General features: G+C 32.6%; 1 protein-coding gene across 1 annotated transcript; it reads left to right on the top strand.

The window, feature by feature from the left end:
* The first annotated feature begins 1,307 nt into the window (after positions 1–1,307).
* LOC138324448 (RYamide receptor-like) lies at positions 1,308–3,196 on the top strand. The gene is made up of 2 exons (XM_069269514.1): positions 1,308–2,264; positions 2,837–3,196. Exons 1-2 carry the CDS (start codon positions 1,503–1,505, stop codon positions 3,194–3,196), a joined length of 1,122 nt encoding a protein of 373 aa, XP_069125615.1. The 5' UTR covers positions 1,308–1,502.
* The last annotated feature ends 17,017 nt before the right edge of the window (positions 3,197–20,213 follow it).

Raw genomic sequence — 20,213 nt, forward strand, 5'->3', positions numbered from 1 at the left:
GTTATGCTCTGTCGGTGGTGAAGGATCTATCAGTAGCTTAGTGATTTAAGGGCGATCGCTCCGTTGAGAGATATGTTGCGTGTGCTTGAGTATGTATGCATTTTTGGGAGGCTGTGGTATATACATGTTTAATATCTGTGTGATACTGGGACTCTTGCCTTGGTATAGTGCTATTTCACCGACCAATGCCTTCAAAGATACAGAAGAACTTACAATGGTCATTGGCGGAATAACATCAAACGGACAGTCATTTACTTAATTTAATTCTTAGCTTAGCTAGTTAGCCTACACAGAGAGGAAGTAACCTGTCGAAGTTGTCACATATCTAGTCACGTGGTGTATAAAATATGTCTTATATTTGCCTTTCACGAAGTAGACAACTGCGACGTGAGTATAAGACAAACTAAATTGAGGCATGACCGAGACTTTATAACATCATTTGCTTCACCTGCAATTTATTAGTTGATATCAAAACATGTCGACTATTCAGAGCAAAATTGTATATGCAGATCTGCGATTTGCTTAAATTTGAAACAAAACTGTGAGTATGTGTATATATCGCTACTAACTGATACGTTGTTAACACATACGAAACTGTTAATATAATGTTGTGAAATTTCGAGTATAAAATTTGAGTGATGTTCAACTTTGCAGTCTTTTTTACAGGGAAGTAAAGTGGGCTTGTGACACTGAAGAGCCTTGTACAAGGCGAAAAGGCGGTGAAAAGATCAGGAACAAACAAGATAATAGGACGGGTAAGCAAATCATCGTTTATAACTAGGTCATAGTTCTGAAGTGAAATTAGAAAAAGTCTGCAGCTGACGGAAATTTTTGTATCAATTTGGTAGAATAAGACAATGGTAGTTCAGCTGGTAAGGCGTCAGAGAAACGGGGAAATCCCATATTCAAATTTTCAATTTACCAATACGTTTTTATTCTATTAAAACTTGGTGACAAACGAAATTGCGATGGACGTTAATTGATTCATTTCCTCGCACGCGCGGACGAAGACTTTTAAGAAAAGAGATATGAAGGACGACTAGATTGGGTTTGGTCCATGATAGGTGGCCGGGTCGTTCAAGCTAAAGAGTACTCGACCAATGGCCGGAGGTCCCGTATTCGAACCTTATCTGTCCGCTTCATTTTTATTTCTTACATTATTACTTTAAACCATGATATCCGAACTCAATTTACCATTTCAAATTATAACGTCATAATTTATTTATATTTTTTTTGCATTTTTACTAATGAATTATCTATTAAATATTTTTGATTTGTTTTTGTTTTATTTCAGGTCAAATACATCAGTGTATCGATACGCTTAACACATAAAAAATATCTTGGCGCTTGAAATTTCAACAAGGACATTGTACGACTCCACAAAATCAAGTCAGACTGATATATCTTATCGAAGATACAAACCCGGAAAGAAGAACAGTCAAAGAGACGAACAAGAGACGATGATTTTAATTCATTAACTCAGATTAATTAATTCATTCATTATGGAAGCAAGTGTTAATATTACATTAAAACACTTACTCGAACTAGGTCAGAATGGAAGTTTCAATACCTCTGCAGGTGATACCTATTACGGTATCCCCAAAGAATTCCAGTTTTTGCTTCTTGGTATATACAGCGTCACATGTCTCTCCATATTACTGGGGAATGGCTTCGTTTGCTACACAAACGTCAGACTTCCCGGGGTTCGTTCTGTGACCAACATGTTCATCATCAGTGTTTCAATAACTGATATAGTTATGACAGTTTTTTGTGTGCCTTTTACCATCCTCAGTAACCTTATATTCCACTACTGGCCGTTCTGGGCCTTTCTCTGCCCACTTATAGGGTTTCTACAGATGACAAGTGTTCTGATGAGGTCATTTACGCTCATAGCAATGACATGCGATATGTACTATACCACGGCAAGACCTCTGAAGCCACATCTCCTTACAAAGCTTCAAGTTAAGATCCTTCTTGTGTTGCTACTTCCAGTATCTTGCGTATTTTCACTCCCGCCATTATTGTTTTCTCACATTGAATATATGCCTTACGAGCCGGGATCCAACGGACTATGTTTGGAGATATGGCCAGACGACTCTCTTCGTAGTATCTACGGAATTTGCATAATGATGCTGCAGTACTTTATACCATTAATCGTCATGACGTTCTGTTACATCCATATTGGTATCATCGTATGGGCAAAACAGATACCCGGTGAAGCCAGTCCGAGGAGAGATGAACGGCGAGCGGTATCGAAGAAAAAGGTAAATAGACCACTGTACGAAACAAACCATTATATTAAAATACTACAAACGTTTGCACATAATCAAATCAATTACAGGTTTTTTGAAACTCAATAGCTGTCGTAATATTACGTTTCTCAGCATATCGACATAGCGCATTTAGCTTTTTGTTTGTGAAAAAAGAGGAACACATTTACATATATAGAATGTGGTATATTGGCAACATTATACTGGGATGATAGACTTCGTGAAAAGCATACCGCTATTCTTTAGAATCCAAGCTAGATTCTTTGCAATAGTAATCTTAGAGTTCTACACTTCTATATGATCTCGTTGCGATTGTCATATTCTGCCTTTTTATAACACCTGCTCTTGGTATAGACAGTGACGTCATGATTTTGCAAGCGTGACATCACACGTTTCAAATAAAACGATGTAAGTTTCGCTCATAAGATTACTGCGTCAAAATAGAAACCGACCATGCATTCCCGCACGGGTACACTGTAATATGCAATGTCGGAATTTAGTTTTTTAATATCCTCGTCAAATTATGGAACCAAAATACTAATGTAATGTTTGTTTTTATTTTTCAGACAATTAAAATGATCATAATCGTGATCATATCTTTCCTGTTGGCATGGCTACCGATTCACGTTATTACTATCATAGGAGACTTGGACAAGACCATTTTTAATTCTAACATCGTGCACATGATGTGGCTTACTGCTCACTGGGTTGCGTTCAGCAATTCAGGTGTGAATCCTCTAATATATTTCTGGATGAACTCGAAGTTTCGAAAAGGCGTGTATGAAGGACTTCAGACAATCTGTTGCTGTAAGAAAAACAACAACTCTGTCACGCTTAATTGGTGTAAAAGTATTCGCAATCAATTCCACAACCAACAAAATCAAACAATTTTACTGACTAAAGTATCAAGAAGAAAGCCCCACTAAAGAAATGATGCCCTGATACGCATATGCATGATTGGCTATTGGGCAAGGATAATAGAATCATCACATAACAAGCTTAATAACAAACTGTTCCAGATTACTAATAATTATAATACACAGTGGTTAAAATGTATGAAAAGTATTTTTGAAGAATGTAATTTTGTTAATGTTTTCGAGAGAAGGGAATTCACTAGTTCACATTGTTTGAAAAAAGTTATTTTCCATGCCCTCAAAAGTAATTCTATAGATAGTTGGACAAACGATGTTTTCAACTCTCCAAAAGGTATCAATTATAGAATTTATAAGCATGATTTGATTTTTGAAAACTATTTGATTGTTTCTTCCTCCACGTCTGGCGAAGGCCTATTGTAAATTTAGAACATGTAATGTAAAACTAGCGGTTGAATGTGGCAGATGGATTAATATACCAAGACAACAACGATTTTTGTAGCATGTGTAATCTTAAAAGAAATTGGAGAATGAGTTCCATTATTTTTATTTAACTGTACTGATGATCACTTAGTATCCATAGAAAGAAATTTATGTCTAGATACTATTATGAAAGACCCAAATAATTTTGAATTTGAATTTAATTTATGTAGTTAACAATGACTTATTTCACTTACAAAGTTTATAATTATTATACAAGACCGACTTAATTCAAGTTCATTACTTATAACCAGTATATCCTATATGTATATTCTAGTAGATGTGTAATATGTACTGCACTATTTCAATGTTAATGCTCTTTACATGTATATGTCCTGTTTATATATTTCTCTACACTACTGTTTGTATGTTTACGAGAATAAAATCTTTGTCATCATTATCTATGACTTACACACACACGACTGTTTCAAACGCGTACGGTAGTGGGTACATTGTACAACATCGAAGCATTAATTAGTTTTTTTTTTCTGTAAATGCCGACATAAAATAGTCCGGAATATTGCGGGAATTTTATTCATAAAAACAACATTCCGTCCCCAATAAATGGAGTTCCGGATTAGGAATCTGAATAACTTTAACGCCAGATATCGGTAGTCCATACCAAAAATACAAATCGAAACAATTCTACAAAATATTTTACAAAAGTGCATCAGTAAATATATGTGTGAAATATCATTCTATAATATGATCATGTACCTAGCAATAATGTATGGTGGATTATTACTTACCAGAATACAACGTTTTACGGATATACTAATATAACAAGGACGTATATAAATCAAACTCATCATCGAAATTTCAATGGTTCTGCTAAATGTTCACCGACATGATGTCTATCGAAAACCAGTGTACCATAACTGACTGCAAACGCGTTCATTTTGACAAAAGTCTACAGGTAAACGCCCGTGGCTATGATCTGGGGAAGCCGTCGCTATGACAACACACACGAGTCAAGCTGAAGTGGGTATATTGGTACATTTTTGGCACGTGGCGACATATCTACGTAAAATTCGTCAGGAATATTGCAAGATTTTTTTTATTAATGAAGAACATTACGTATAACTTAAACGCCGGATACAGATCCTACTGACGGCTTCTTCTTCATTGCTTCGATGACCAGTTAGCCGGCCAGGCACAGGTAAATCTGTCTATCACAGCGGGGGGCTGGAGAGTGTAGTCTGCGGATGACGCTTGCACACATTAACTTAAAATAAAGGTCATCTTCATTACACAATGAGTATGAAACTCATATTGAGAAACCGATTAAGTTCTTGCTGTAAACATGAATGCTTGGAAGTTTATTGGTATAGCTATCAAGCGGTCGTAAGCTACATTACAGACGATACACTATACGTACACAAGGTCGGTCTTATGAATACGTAAGTCATGACAAATTTGTTATCGACCACAAACTATTTTATTTAGGCCTAGTTATAATTTAAAAAATATATAAGACATGTGCACGATGTAATAGACTATACTAGTTAGTGACGGTTTTTAGACATAGATAATCAGTGATGTTTTGTTTTAGAAAATAGTGTAAAATTCAAAACTAGTAGAGAAAACTTTAAGGCACAACATAGGGGAATTTCAGTGAACTCCTTTGAATAATTAGAAAGATCTAGTACGTGGTCCTTCAATATTTGGCTCGACTAGATAGACCGTCTCTATAATATTTGACTGATGCCACCAACATTAGTCCCGGTCGCTGAAAATTTGACCAACGCTATAAAATTAGACTGAGGTCATCAAAATTCGACTCGGTCGCTTAAATTAGATCATTGCTGTAATATTAGACTGAGGCCATCACAAATTGACCCAGTTGCTGAAAATTAGACTCGTCACTGAAAATTAGACCACCACTATAAATTAGACTTGGGTCACCAAAATTAGACCGGTCACTGAAAATAAGACCCATCACTGAAAATTAGACCGGTCAGTGAAAATTAGACCCATCACTGAAAATTAGACCCGGTCACTGAAAATAAGACCCATCACTGAAAATTAGACCGCTGCTGTAATATTAGACCGGGGTCATGGAAATTAGTACCATGGTGGTTATTTTTAGACCAGTTTGCTCAGAATTAGACTTTTTTTCTGATTATTAGGTCATTTTCTCTCGATATTAGGCCTGTTTTGAAAATTAGGGCAATTTCTGTCAAAATTAGGCCTTTAAGGTCTTCCAGTGAATACGTCTTCCATACCTGCAATGTGTGCCGTAATTACCATACCCAAGAATGAAGAAAAGCTTTCAGTTTGTTATGCACCACCACAGGTTGCCAACTATTTAAGAATAACAACACTTACAATGCATACATTTTAATTTTAGTACATTAATAAGAGATGAGAATAATTATCGGCAGTACTGCCGTAAACATTCACTGCCTAAATGATTATGTTTACATCCACAGTGCAGTGAAATGAGCATACATAATCAGACCATGAGACAAAGGTCTGTTCTATAGTTTCATTTTACATTTCTACTGTGTTATTAGCAACGGTAAAGTGATTTCTGCAGGTATATTTTCATCTAAACAGACATAAGGTATAAACACAATAATTTTACAGGGACTACACTTTGTGTTGTAACTAATGTTTATAAGGTATCATACATGTTTGTCTGTCCATGTAAATGATTTTCAAACTTTAATTCATCAATAGAACCTAATGACTGTAAAACCTTCATAGATCATTAAAGAGAAAATAGTATGTCAATTTGTCCCCCAGTTATAATACATACAACTTAAAGCTACATGTATTCGCACCAGGTGTCGTAAATAGTCTTCTGGAAATAGACAAATGTAGTATAATGTCACAGTCGAACCTTCATGCATATAGATATTATTTCCATCTTGAAAATAAAATTGGTATTCAATTTGCATAAATCAATTAAAGTGTATTAAAATGGGAAAAAGTTTAAATAACATTATGATAATAAAAATGCGTTTTATCAATTTTTACTACGTGTAAATGTGTCAATCGCAAAAAAAAGGAAAATCTGTAAAATACCAGAATGGCAAGTGCATTGTTCTGCTTTTGAATTGTTATATATTACACAATATTGTCATATATCAAAATAATCCTTTGTAGTAGTATTAATATGTCCACGGATTTATTTTTCATCCACTGTCAGTGCTATCTAGTTAACGCCGTACATTGTATAACTCGCTGTTAGTATTTGGTATATTTCGATTTAATGTTCCTTTTGAAGGAACAACGCGATTTATGTCATACTAGTCGGATGTTTCAAAAAACAAAAACCTAAGAACTATTTCCAGAACACTGAAAAATAAACATGTATTAGCATAATAATTATACTAAATACTTATACCTTAATTGATATAAAAAACGCTTGACAAATCTTTCGCAACATTGTGGATTGAACAGTGTCTAGTACATCAATGGCATCTAAGTGAATCCCAAAAAAATTAAGTTTGTACGGAAGAAGATTACGTAGGATACCCCAAACACTCTTTTGAATTATGTTTTATTGATGCTAGTATCGAATCCTTCTTGTTAAAACCACATTGTACTATGTAATACCAAAGAAAAGATTCGAACATTTTGAAAATGAAAACTTAATAATTTGAATAATTTTAGAAAAATATCTCGTTTGATAGGATATTAACAAGGTCGGACATGTTCCTAATTGGATACTGAGTTGATTTGTGAAACGTTTTCTAAGAATTATACTGATAATTTCAACTCACTTTAGTTTTTTTTCTTAACGATTTCAAGCTATTTTATACTGGAGTATAGTCCTATTCATTATGGTCTTTAATGGTAAATACTTTACATTAAAGAAGTTTCAAAGGAATAAATTGATAAAACATTATATTAACATAATTAACATAATCGACCTTCCGTAATATTACGTTACAATAGAAACAATGTACGTATTAAAACATAATAATAAGGTAATTAGAACACTTGCGAAATAGTATATATTAAGTGAAATCCCCGCCAAAGTGGGGCAAAGGTGCAGGGATAAGGTAGACGACAGCATAGATGAAAGCGTAACTCACTCCCACCTCACATGCGTTTATTGATACGTGTAAAGACATTATGGGGCTACCTTGGATACTATAATAATGCATTGTTAGGTTTATTGCATGTCGTTAAGCGTTTCCCCTTTATTACATATAATACATACACACCATGCATACACACATACATATTATAGCAACACATATATAACAAATAACACAACATATACACATTATGTATGCATACATAATAGCATCACGACAGTAGCATAGCAAAGCACAACATAAATACACATAGCATAACGGACATAGATCTATTAACACCCATACATATATAGCAAGCCATAACGCACAAACAAGCATTCTCCCACTCGCACACACATACACACCCCCATAGCCAGACAGACAGACATACTAAAAGAAGAAGGAAAATAGAAGAAAGAAAACGCACGGGGAATGTACCGTTTTTAATTACTCATGTAGGCATATTGTATCTTACACACAATTAGTATATGATAAAACCATGGTGATGAGAAATCATTGGTCTAGTCATCGATACAAACTTTAAAAGTCAGTGATATGATGTAGAATAACAAAAGATAAGAGAATATTTAAGTATGTTAGCTGTAATAAACTGTAAATAAACTAAGTGAAAGACTAGGATATATTTACCTACTATTCATTAAAATTGACAAACATCACATCTTACTGGTTTTGCCCTGGCATATATATATATAACCATTTTGAGGTGTGTTTATAACGATTAATGCTTCGTTTCTAATGCCGTCATAAGAAGTTTTGTTATAAATACTAATAACATTAGGTCTGATATTTTGAATAATTGTTTAAATCAATATACTATTTAGCATTCTGGCACATATGAAATACCTGTGTGCATGTAAACACTAAAAAATACATCACATTGATGTTTTCAAAAAAGCCTTATATTCAATATACACTTATATAATTAAGTATGATTATACCTCTCTATAAACCTCGGATGTAACCATGTAATTTAACCACTGTTAATATGGCCCCAGTACTTTAGTACTTTGATCTTTTTAATTGGTAGATATATGCAAACTAGCTGTTTACTAGGACAACTAAAACAAGTGTCACAACTGAGTATATCCCTCTGTCACCGTATACTCAACAGACCGTCCTGTGACAGAATATTCTTATTTTTATTCTATAATTTCTTAATTGTAAGCGTTGAGCATTAATTTTGTTTAAACTAACCAGAGAATGCGACTTATTGAATTATTTTTTTTATTTGGTGATTTTTATTTCCTTAAGTAAAAATGTATTATCATCAGCACATTACCTACCCATAAATATTCATTAATTGTTTTACGTCTTGGAACGCGCTGTCAGTGTTTCATTCATATCGTTTTGATGCTTTATTAGAGGCAACAGAAATACCAAATTATATCCCCCTGTATCCGGTATAAATAACACTTTGTCTACACTGCCATGTTATCCCGTATTATAAAAGTCTATGTTTAATGTAGCTCCTGCAATTCAGTTTCAATGATAATATAAGAACGCTTCACAGCCATAACCTCGTGTTACAAAAAGTCAAATTGATGTATTGTATACTATAGACCGAATTAATGATGTCTTGGTAAATTCTGAATCTGTCCTAATGTAAAGTTATCATTTGAACATATGGTATTGACTTTTATTATATCATGCTACTGACTATATATCCAGAAATAATAATAAGATGATATAATTAAGATATTTAGGAAATCGTCGTCACCTGCAAATTATCGATCATTATAAACCTCCCTTCATTGCATGGTCGCATATGGTTCTTTTTCACATTTATTTATGTACGGAAAATCAGTGCATTGGTTTGACATCGGAACAATGACCTCAAGCCATTTTTTAATGTGAAATGTTTGTTTGAACTGTAAAATGAAAGGGACATAAGTGATTCCCTGCCATCAGGTTCAAAGAGGTCAAAGCTGATATAATATAAAACACTTGATTTCCTAGAAAGTGTTAATGATCTACTTTTACGAAGCTTTTCCTTAAACATATCACATTCATACACTTTTATTCAATTATGCAACAAATCTTAACACTGACTAATCGCCCAAGCATAATATTACGATGATATCAAACTATATAGGAAAACAATAACTTTCCCAACTGGAAATGGATTATGACTATATACATTCATTTGTCTTATGGTCTCCATTTTGAATATTAATATTGGCAATTAGTGAATTTCACTTTCATTTAGTCATTGCAATCGTAACATTGAGGTAAACAAAACTTCAGTTCTGTTTTATCAGTACCTGAGCATACTGAGATTGTGTTCCTTTCCTTTTTACTTTCTCCCACATCAGAGATGTTTACAGTGCCGTTACACAATTTCGTATATTTATACATGCATATTTTATCAAACGGTGACACGTATTCAGGAGATTATAGATGTACATCTGGTTATGTAAACCCGATTTATTAGCATTGCACTAGTTTATTGGCTATGCAACCTGCCATACGTTTCATTTGCCTATTCATACCAGTTGTATCGATACGGATTTGCTGTATCACGAATGGACCACGCTGTATCAGCCAAACCGAACCAGTACAAGTACATGTGGTTCGTCTCTTAAAGAGTACCACTTAAGGCCAAAATGACGAACTCGAGATATACTATTTGTCAACGAAATGTTTTACTTTGTTGAAAACCAAACCGAGATTATGTTTTTTCTCCTGGAATACATGGTTATTTATTTCAATATATGCCGAAACGAATAAGGTATTACGTTTTTATCCATTTTATTTCTAACACAAAATTACTTTACTTTTTATATCCAACGATATCTTGTATACAGATGCCGCCATCATAGAATAGTCCAAATGCATTGCTTTAGGCGGTGCCGTAGAATTTTAGAACGATTAGTACGCTCTGCATAAGGAACGCACGAAATGTTTCTATCGTTGTAGCTGTAGCTGTCTTAATGATACGGTACAGTATTTAGGCACCCCAGGATATTCAATAATCAGTACCTATTTGATATTTACTAAATATCGCTTAGAACCAATAAGTAATGATATACTGTATGTTGTATTTTCCTTACATTGGCACTCTTCATCATCGATTGATATTGGATTGTATGTATAGCCTACAGTTTTTTTTCAAATGAATGAATTAATTTAAAGTAAAAATACTTATATTTACTTAATAAAATAGTATATAAGAAACAAATAACTCGTTAAGATGATACGCTAATATATACAGTTTTACTCTTCTTAACTCAAACTTGCCTTCTTTTATTAAATTTCATGGTCCCGACCGTTGGTCCCGATGTGTTCAATGTAACAAAACCTTGGATAGCTCGAACCGCTAGTCTTCAAATAACCCTTATTCTATTAACAGAAATATATCCCTTTCTATAAAATACATATTAACTAAACCGGGCATTTCGATTTGTCGAACAGGTGTGTGGTCTTTTATATTGCTATTTTAGAGCATTGCTATGTACATTTTATCTATTTCTACACACAAGTTGTATTATAGCAATTGATTGTTTTTATCAACAATTAAAATACTGTTCAACACAATAGCCGATATGTCATTGATCTACTTGGTTTAACATAATTTGAGTATTTAACGGAATGATCTGATACCCATTATTCTTCGAACGAATTATTAACTGTTTTGCTTGCAGTTCGACTTAAGGATGTGTCACTGTATTATGTTCGAGTTGAATGCAGACAAATATGTTATGTATATTGATATATACCACCTCATACTGATACATTACATGCCGGTGACTATATATGCATTCTTAATCGTTTAAACTATTCCAAACGAACTACCTTGTCCTTGACTTAATATCGTAAAGACAGTAGTCATCTGATAAACTCTTTTACAGTAAGCCTCCAAGCAAATGGCCATTTTTGTAATAAGCTTTGAGGCGTAATTCAATTTTCCAGTAAACAATTTTACTCTAGCCGTTATTGCTTTACACACTCTGTATAATACGTTTCACTAAATGAATATATACATATATCAACATTTTCTTATTTCAAACACATTTTAAAAATCACTAATACATAATGAGAGAGTTTACAACATATACTTGCGATATCTCAATAAGTTGGGATCAAAATGCATCAAGTCTGCACTGTAGGAAAAGTATGACATGGCTGACATATATGTAAAACAGTGTTGTACATGTCTAACAAGTTAATAGTTATCATAACTTCATTGTTGATCTATTAGGTTTATTCACCTGAATTAGCGAACGTTTTATATTGAAGTGTTAACTTATATAAAACCTTATATTTCAAAATATTAAGAATCGGTATTCGAATTATATGTTATTATTTTTTAACATTTATTACAGTATTGTATGGCTCAGTAAAACAATCGTTTTAAATTAATATATAAAAAGTATGCAGAGACCTTTCATGGCCAAACGTCAATCAAAATTATGAATTATATGGTCCCCTAGGGACCTGAGGGTTGGGGCAAAAGAGGTCAAATAGGCTAAAACTTCAACAATCTATTTCTAAAATTCTGGAATTGGTAGAATCAAATACTCTTCATAGATGGAATCACGTTTCCCCCTGGAGAGGGGGTCAAGTTTACTATAATTTATAGGTAAAACACATTTTTGAGCATTATTTTGTCATTTGTAATAGAAAATGAGTCAAATGTTGTCAGAATTAACAGTATTAGATGGCCATTGAATCCTATTAACAAATTTTCCATTACTGACCCCCAGGGACCTGAGGGTTGGGGCTAAAAGGGATCAAATAGGATAGGCTAAAACTTCATAAACTTTCTTTTAAAATTCTGGAAATGGTAGAATCAAATCCTCTTCATAGATGGAAATGACTTCAGGTTCTTTACAAAAAAAATATGAGTTACATATGACCCTGAGTCTCATGTTTCCTCCTGGGGAGGGAGTCAAGTTTACCATAGTTTTTTTAGGGAAAACACATTTTTGAACATTATTTGGTCATTTGTAATAGAATATGAGTCAAATGTTGTCAGAATTATCAGTATGATATGGCCATTGGATCAAATTAACAAATTTTCCATGACTGACCCCTAGGGGTCTGAGGAGTGGGTCCAAGAGGTGTTTCTTTTAATTCATAAATGCTTACTTGGTCTGTAGATGGTAAACTTTTCGCGAAACTTAAAGGAAAAGAGACTATACGCAGGATCTCGATGAACACGGTTCTAACGGACGAGTACCTATTAGACGACGGGAACTTTGTTTCGCGTTCGGGCAACAAGAATTAGTGTGAGTGATAAAGGACTCAAACACTCATCTTACGTGAGTATACATGTACTTGACGATACACGAACTGTAAATTCATTCAAAGAACTTTTTCGTCTTCTATTTAGCTGCGAAGGTTTACTAAATATAAGTCACTATCAATATAATATGTACAAAACTTTGATTATGCTTATGGTCCATGTATATATTTAGTATGTAAACATGTGGTTATATTGTATGTATACAGGTGTATGAAATAATCTGAAGCAGAAAATTGGTGCAGAGATTTAATAAATAACAAAACTTGTAGCCGGCACTACGTGTATGAAACTATATGGGTTTTTTTTCAAATATAAGTTGAATATTGCATGCATAAATTTAGTTAATGAATAAAAAAAAATTAATACTATTACTGCATCAAAATGATCCGATGTGTAAATGTAACCAGACCAATGTAAGAATTATCAGAACATTATTACATTTATGCATGTACATAAGCTTAGAATAATGTGTTATACATATGTATATATAATTATGCTTTTCTTCCACTTGAATTTATTGTCTCAGGTCATTAATCTATAATATCGAATCGAGTTGATTGTATTTTATGTTATGAAACAATGTGCTATGAAAATGACAGAACACGATTATTTTTATATGGCGGTACAATAACATTCTGTACTCTGTTTTTATCATTATTATTAATGGCCGGATATTGATACCGAAGTCTTTTCGTTTTTTAGTATAACGTCTGTATCATATAGAAGCTTTACGTGAATCCGTTTATATGTCAGCTAGTTCAAGCGTCTGATTGATAGTGTTGTGGTGTTTTCCATTTTCGTTTTGGAGATTTTACAAGCGGTGATGACTTGCCTGGTAGGCAATGGTCTCTACTGACCATTCATTATGATTTTACTCCTTCTTTCTCCCCATTTTCACTTTCTTCTTTCCTATTCTTTTGATAGTGTGTACTATTACGATCGACCATACGTTATGGGAAGCATTTCAAAAAGTTTACGAATATGTTGTTTTATTAGAATACTGCGTGGTATCTTACAAACAAAAAGGTAATGGAAGGTATTAGCATATTAACGTGTAACTGTCATGGTTTATCTGATAAATTTAAGCGCAAAGACTTTTTTACATACCTGAAGGAAAAAAAATATAGTATATACTGTTTACAGGATACCCATTTTACTGCGGAAAATGAGGACTTTATCTGTAATGAATGGGGTTACAAATGTTTTTTTAACTCTTTTAAATCTAACTCGAGAGGCACCGCTATCTTAATTAATAATAATTTTGATTTCAAAGTTCTCAAACAGAAGAAAGATAATACAGGTAACTTTTTAGCTTTAGACTTAGAAATTGAAGGTGAGAAAATTACTTTGATAACAATTTATGGTCCAAATTCTGATACTCCAACATTTTTCAATCTGATTGAAGAAACTATCAATGAGTTTGTTAACGATAAGTATGTCATTTGTGGAGACTTTAACCTTGTTCTTGACCCAAAACTAGATTATGATAAAAGTTATAAAAACATTAACAACCCAAAAGCTCGTGAAAAGGTCCTTGAGTTAATAGAAAACCTAAATCTGACTGATGTGTTTCGACAACAACATTTAGAGGTAAGACGATACACCTGGCGGAAGCACAATCCTTTAAAGCAATCAAGATTAGATTTTTTCCTTGTGTCACAAAATTTACTGTCAAGTGTACTAGAAACTTCAATTGAATCTGGTTATAGATCTGACCATTCATTTCCAAAAATCTTATTAAAATTTAATGATTTCAAAAAAGGAAAAGGACTTTGGAAGTTTAATAACTCTTTGTTACATGATCAAGATTTTTTGAATATAGTTAATGAAACAATTCATTCGATCAAATCTCAATATTGTCTACCCGTATATAATATTAATAATATTTCTAACATTCTGAATGAAGATTTGCAATTTATGATAAATGATCAACTATTTTTGGAAACACTATTAATGGAAATCAGGGGCAGATCCATTTCCTATTCATCTCATAAAAAAAAACAAAATAATCTGAGAGAAAATAATCTTAAAATTGAAATTCAGTCATTGGAAGATAACAATATGGTAGATTGTGAAGAATACATTCATAAGAAGAATGAACTTCAGGAGATAAGATTGAAAAAAATAAAAGGAAGCATGATAAGGGCAAAAGCATTATGGATTGAAGAGGGAGAAAAACCAACAAATTACTTTCTTAATCTTGAAAACAGAAACTTTACATCCAAAATAATTCCCAAACTTCAAACAAACAATGGTGAAATTATAACAAATCAAGTCGAAATTTTGAGTGAAGTTGAAAAATTTTACAAACATTTATACTCTGAGGACGAGAATATAGAAAAGGTGAATTTAAATGATTTTTTAAAAGATTTTGATGTACAAAAATTAGATAATATAGAATCTTCAAGTCTTGAAGGATTTCTAACCTTTAAGGAAGCTTCAGCTACACTGAAAAAAATGAAAAATGGCAAGAGTCCAGGCTCTGATGGTTATACACCTGAATTTTTTAAATGTTTTTGGAAACAGTTAGGTATTTTTGTTGTTAGATCAATTAATTATGGTTTTATACATGGACAATTATCAGTTACTCAGTGTCAAGGCATCATTACTTGTATTCCAAAAGCAAATAAATCAAGATATTTCATTCAAAACTGGCGACCAATCTCACTCTTAAATACTGTATATAAAATTGCTTCTGGGTCAATAGCTAATAGAATTAAAGAAGTTTTGAGTAAAATTATTAATTCTGATCAAACCGGTTTCATATCAGGACGTTATTTAGGGGAAAATACTAGACTTATATATGATATCATGAATTATGCTGAGGTAAATGATATACCAGGAATGTTACTAACTATAGATTTTGAAAAAGCTTTTGACTCTGTTTCATGGGAATTTATTGATGAATCATTAAAATATTTCAATTTTGGAATAGATATTAGAAAATGGATAAGAATCTTTCACAGCAATGCATCTTCAGCAGTTAATCAAGGGGGAAACCTTTCTTCCTTTTTTAAGTTAAGGCGGGGCTGTCGCCAAGGTGACCCAATTGCACCATATCTCTTTATTATTTGTGCTGAAATTTTAGCAATTCGTATAAGAAATGATAAAAAAATTGTAGGTATAAACATAGATAATTGTCATATATTAAATTTACAATATGCTGATGATACGTCATTGATACTTGATGGATCAGAGAGATCTTTGAAATCCGCAGTTAACGAGCTAAACCTGTATGCAAAAATTTCAGGACTGAAAGTTAATATGGGTAAAACTCAGGTAATCTGGATAGGTAGTAAAAAATATAGCGCAGATACACTTCTTCCTGACTTACACTTAAAATGGGGCGTCAATACCTTTACACTTCTTGGCATTGATTTTCATGTAGACCTGCACAAAATTCCGAAACTGAATTATGATAAAAAGCTAGTTAAAATTAAGAGTTTAATTAAGGGATGGAGTAAAAGAAGTCTCACACCTCTTGGTAAAATCACACTAATTAAATCACTCCTTATTTCACAATTGAATCATCTTTTTATCTCTTTACCCAATCCTGACGATAAGTTTATCAAACAATTGAACTCAGTTCTTTTTAATTTTTTGTGGAATAGCAACTGCGATAAAATCAAGAGGGAAATTATTACAAGAGGATATCTAGAGGGTGGCTTGAAAATGATTAACCTACGGGCATATATTGATGCACTTAAAATAAGTTGGATAAGGAGAATCTATAGATCAGAATGTAAGTGGTGTACTATTCTGAAAACTAAAGTTAATTTTAATCTATTAGCCAATTGTGGTAGTGATTATTTAAACTTAATCATGAAAAGGATAAAAAATGTCTTTTGGACTGATGTTCTGAAAGCTTGGTATAATTTAAGAAGTAAATTGTTTAAATCTAATAAGTATAAATTCAATGTGTTAAAATCACCTATATGGTATAATGAAAATATAAAATTAGGGAACAAAACTATTTTTTATCAAAGACTTTTTAATAAAGGAATAATGTATATACAGGATTTGATTAAAGATAACACTACTGAATCATTCTTCTCTTTTAACGAATTTTGTAAAATTCATGGTAGAATTTGTAATTTTCTCGAATATCATGGATTAATCTTGAACATTAAAAACTACCTTAATATACACCCTTTTCCTAATAGTAATACACAAGTTATTTTTCCATCAACACCATTACATTTGGAAATAATTCTGAAAAGGACTCGTGGATCTCAAGATTTCTATAAAATTCTTATTCAAAATGAAACGAATATTACTGGCCAGAGTAAATGGGGTGAATTATTTGATTATGACCAGGAGACATGGAAAAAGATCTATAATACTCCATTTCGAATTACTCATAATACTAAATTGCAGTGGCTACAATACAGAATTTCACACCACATCTTAACAACAAATTCTTATCTTTGTAAAGTAGGTCTCTCTAATAATCCTCACTGTGTGTTCTGCTCTGTAGAAAGGGAGACAATTACTCATATTTTTTGGGAATGTACCAAAGTACAAGCTTTTTTAACTGATTTTGAGTGTCTACTGGATATCCTTTACTTACCATTCTCAATCAATAAAGAAACAATGCTTTTTGGACTTATTAGACAAAATGGTATATACAATAGGATTGATAATGAAATTATCCTTGTGATTAAACAGTATATTTATAGAACTAGATGTTTTCAAAATTCTTTGAATGTAATGAGATTGGTAAACTGCATCAAAGATCTCCATGCTGTACAGAAACATATCGCATACGGAAAAGATCAAGCTTATACAGAGAAATTAAATTTTGAATGGAAAAAGTGGATGAAAATAGTAAACCTGGCTTAACCTTGACGGTTTTTTTTTTTTTTTTTTTTTTTTTTTTTTTTTTGTTCATATACCAACATCAACTTTTTATTCATGTTATTAACTTTCCCACCACTTAAATATTTTTGTTTTGAAAAATTATTGATGTGACGCTTATTATTTACAAATAGTTTTAAGATGCACACTATCAAACCCCTTATCTCCCCCCCACCCCCCACCCCCTCCTGCTCTCTCTCTGTTTCTCCGATCACAGTCCCCCTACCGCTCACTCCACTACTTTCTTGCTTTACCTCTGTCTCCCAGCCATAAAACTCAGTACTATACATTAATATCTCTCCAAATCTTATTTATGAATGTGTGCAGATCAATGAAGTCTAGTTTGATACTTATATATGTTACTTCACATTGTATATATATGTATAGTATTGATGAAATGCCTTTTGAAAATAAAAAATTAAAAAAAAAAAAGCCCCACTAAAGAAATGATGCCCTGATACGCATATGGTTTTTATGAAACTTTTGAACATGGTAATTGGGTTGAGCGTGTGTGCTTTTGAATATGTACTGTCAAACTTTATAATAATAGAGAAAACAACATATGATATGAAATTGACACTCCTTGCGTTCAGCATCATTACAGTTTAAAGTGGTTGCTAACAGTTATGAGTAGGATGTTTTATGTTAATAATATTTGGACATATTTATTATCTAGGAGGGAGTATTCAGTACATCGTTATAGGGGTGTCAAATATAAAAGTATTAAATATACAATGCGTGAATAAATAACACTAAATTCATCTTCAGAACATCCTTCAACATAAGTATGGAAGAGGTGTCTGTATGAAGAATTGTGACAATTCATTGGTAGGAAATTTTATTGTTCATATAAGGCAAGTCGTTATAACGCTTATGGAACTGTTAGTACAGTCTACACAATATCTATAACATGTTTATTCACAGGTTTTAGATTATAATTACGAAGTGAGCTTTAGTTGTTGTACTTCCGTAAGTTGATGAAATATATACTCCCACATCCTCTCACATTAAACACCTCAAAATAAACAGTCTATAACACTTCTGTCCATATTACCATTCTCGTATACAATGTGGTGAAGCATGTAGGCCCACTTCATGTAAAGAAAAAAACCAATTGCTTTGCGGTTTGAGGCAGCGCACCCACAATTTTATCCTATAACAGTGAGCAACCAATTAAATAATTTTACATAGACCACAGTGTTAAACTTTGTTAAAGTTTTGTACTGTATTACTGAAACAAAGGAATATTAGTTAGCTATTGTGTTCTATAATTAAAGTCTAGGCTCTCATACACTAGATAGAAAAAATGTGTCCTTCTGTTCAAACTCCAACCAGGGTAGCTATATTGAAATCAGGCGCATTTTGCACTTAAAAAATCCCGAAATTCTAATATTTTTACCTATTCATTATCAAAATCGATATTTTTAACTAAAATCTCAATATGAATTTCCAAATTTATATCATGGTTAACTAACAATATTTACCTGTCAGAAAACATTTTTACTTTTAAAATTCATAATTAGCCAGCCAATCAGTGGCCGGGTTAAAATTCTATTCTCGGCTTAATCTTGTATACGCAGGGGCCATTTCAAAGGTCTTTTTTCATTTAGTTAGTTGTCTCCTATAGCAGAAATTAAAATTCCAATACTCACCTATGATGTTAAGTGTATTTCGGCTGTATGTCAAATCTTTAATATGAAATTGACTGGTGACGTGGTTTGTCCATGACAGGGCTTCATTTTCGGACAGTCACCCACGGAGTAATTCTGAAAACATGAAATGTTGAACTTACACACTGTGTTGATTAATTGTAAATCATGTATTAAATATTGAAATAGTATTAATGTTGTTTAAGTTAATTATTGGTTATATCATTAAACTTTCTGAATATAATGAAAAATAGGAAAAGTTCCCAGCCAAGGGGAGATAATCCATTACATAAACCAGTAACATAGTTCCAGAGCCTTTCTGTTTAAAATAAACAAAATAAACAAAGATCAAACCTGTAATGAGCACAAAAGATACATGTCTTCGTCCATGACTGGAATCTGTGCAACCAACACATATTTCCGGAAATTTTGAATGACTCTGACCACATATGTTTCATTTACAAAAAAAAATATTCACAAAATTGTATGTTTCATCATTATTACGTAAAATGCATACTTTAAAATAAACTAATTAACCCTAATATTAAATTAATAAGTACAATTAGTTCCATTAGCTTACCTGAGATGAATAGTATGTAATACAATGAAAGAGCCCCCATCACACCAATTGTACCTGGCAGGTAGAAATAGCAAACCCCAAACTCGACATTATGTAATACAATGTAATTGTTTCCCCTTAATGATACCAATTTCAAATGTAAATTATGTTTTATACCTTTGTGGCTTTCGGCACTCGAACATGACGGAGACGACTGACCCCCCCCATT

This window comes from Argopecten irradians, chromosome 5 (assembly GCF_041381155.1).
Source record: "Argopecten irradians isolate NY chromosome 5, Ai_NY, whole genome shotgun sequence".
NCBI classification, from domain to species: Eukaryota; Metazoa; Mollusca; class Bivalvia; order Pectinida; family Pectinidae; genus Argopecten; species Argopecten irradians.

Bases quoted from the DNA above. Each gene is read 5' to 3' on its own strand.
- LOC138324448 (XM_069269514.1), top strand. From the start codon at position 1,503: ATGGAAGCAAGTGTTAATATTACATTAAAACACTTACTCGAACTAGGT. The intron at 2,265-2,836 runs GTAAATAGACCA...TTTATTTTTCAG, and splicing joins GAGCGGTATCGAAGAAAAAG to ACAATTAAAATGATCATAAT.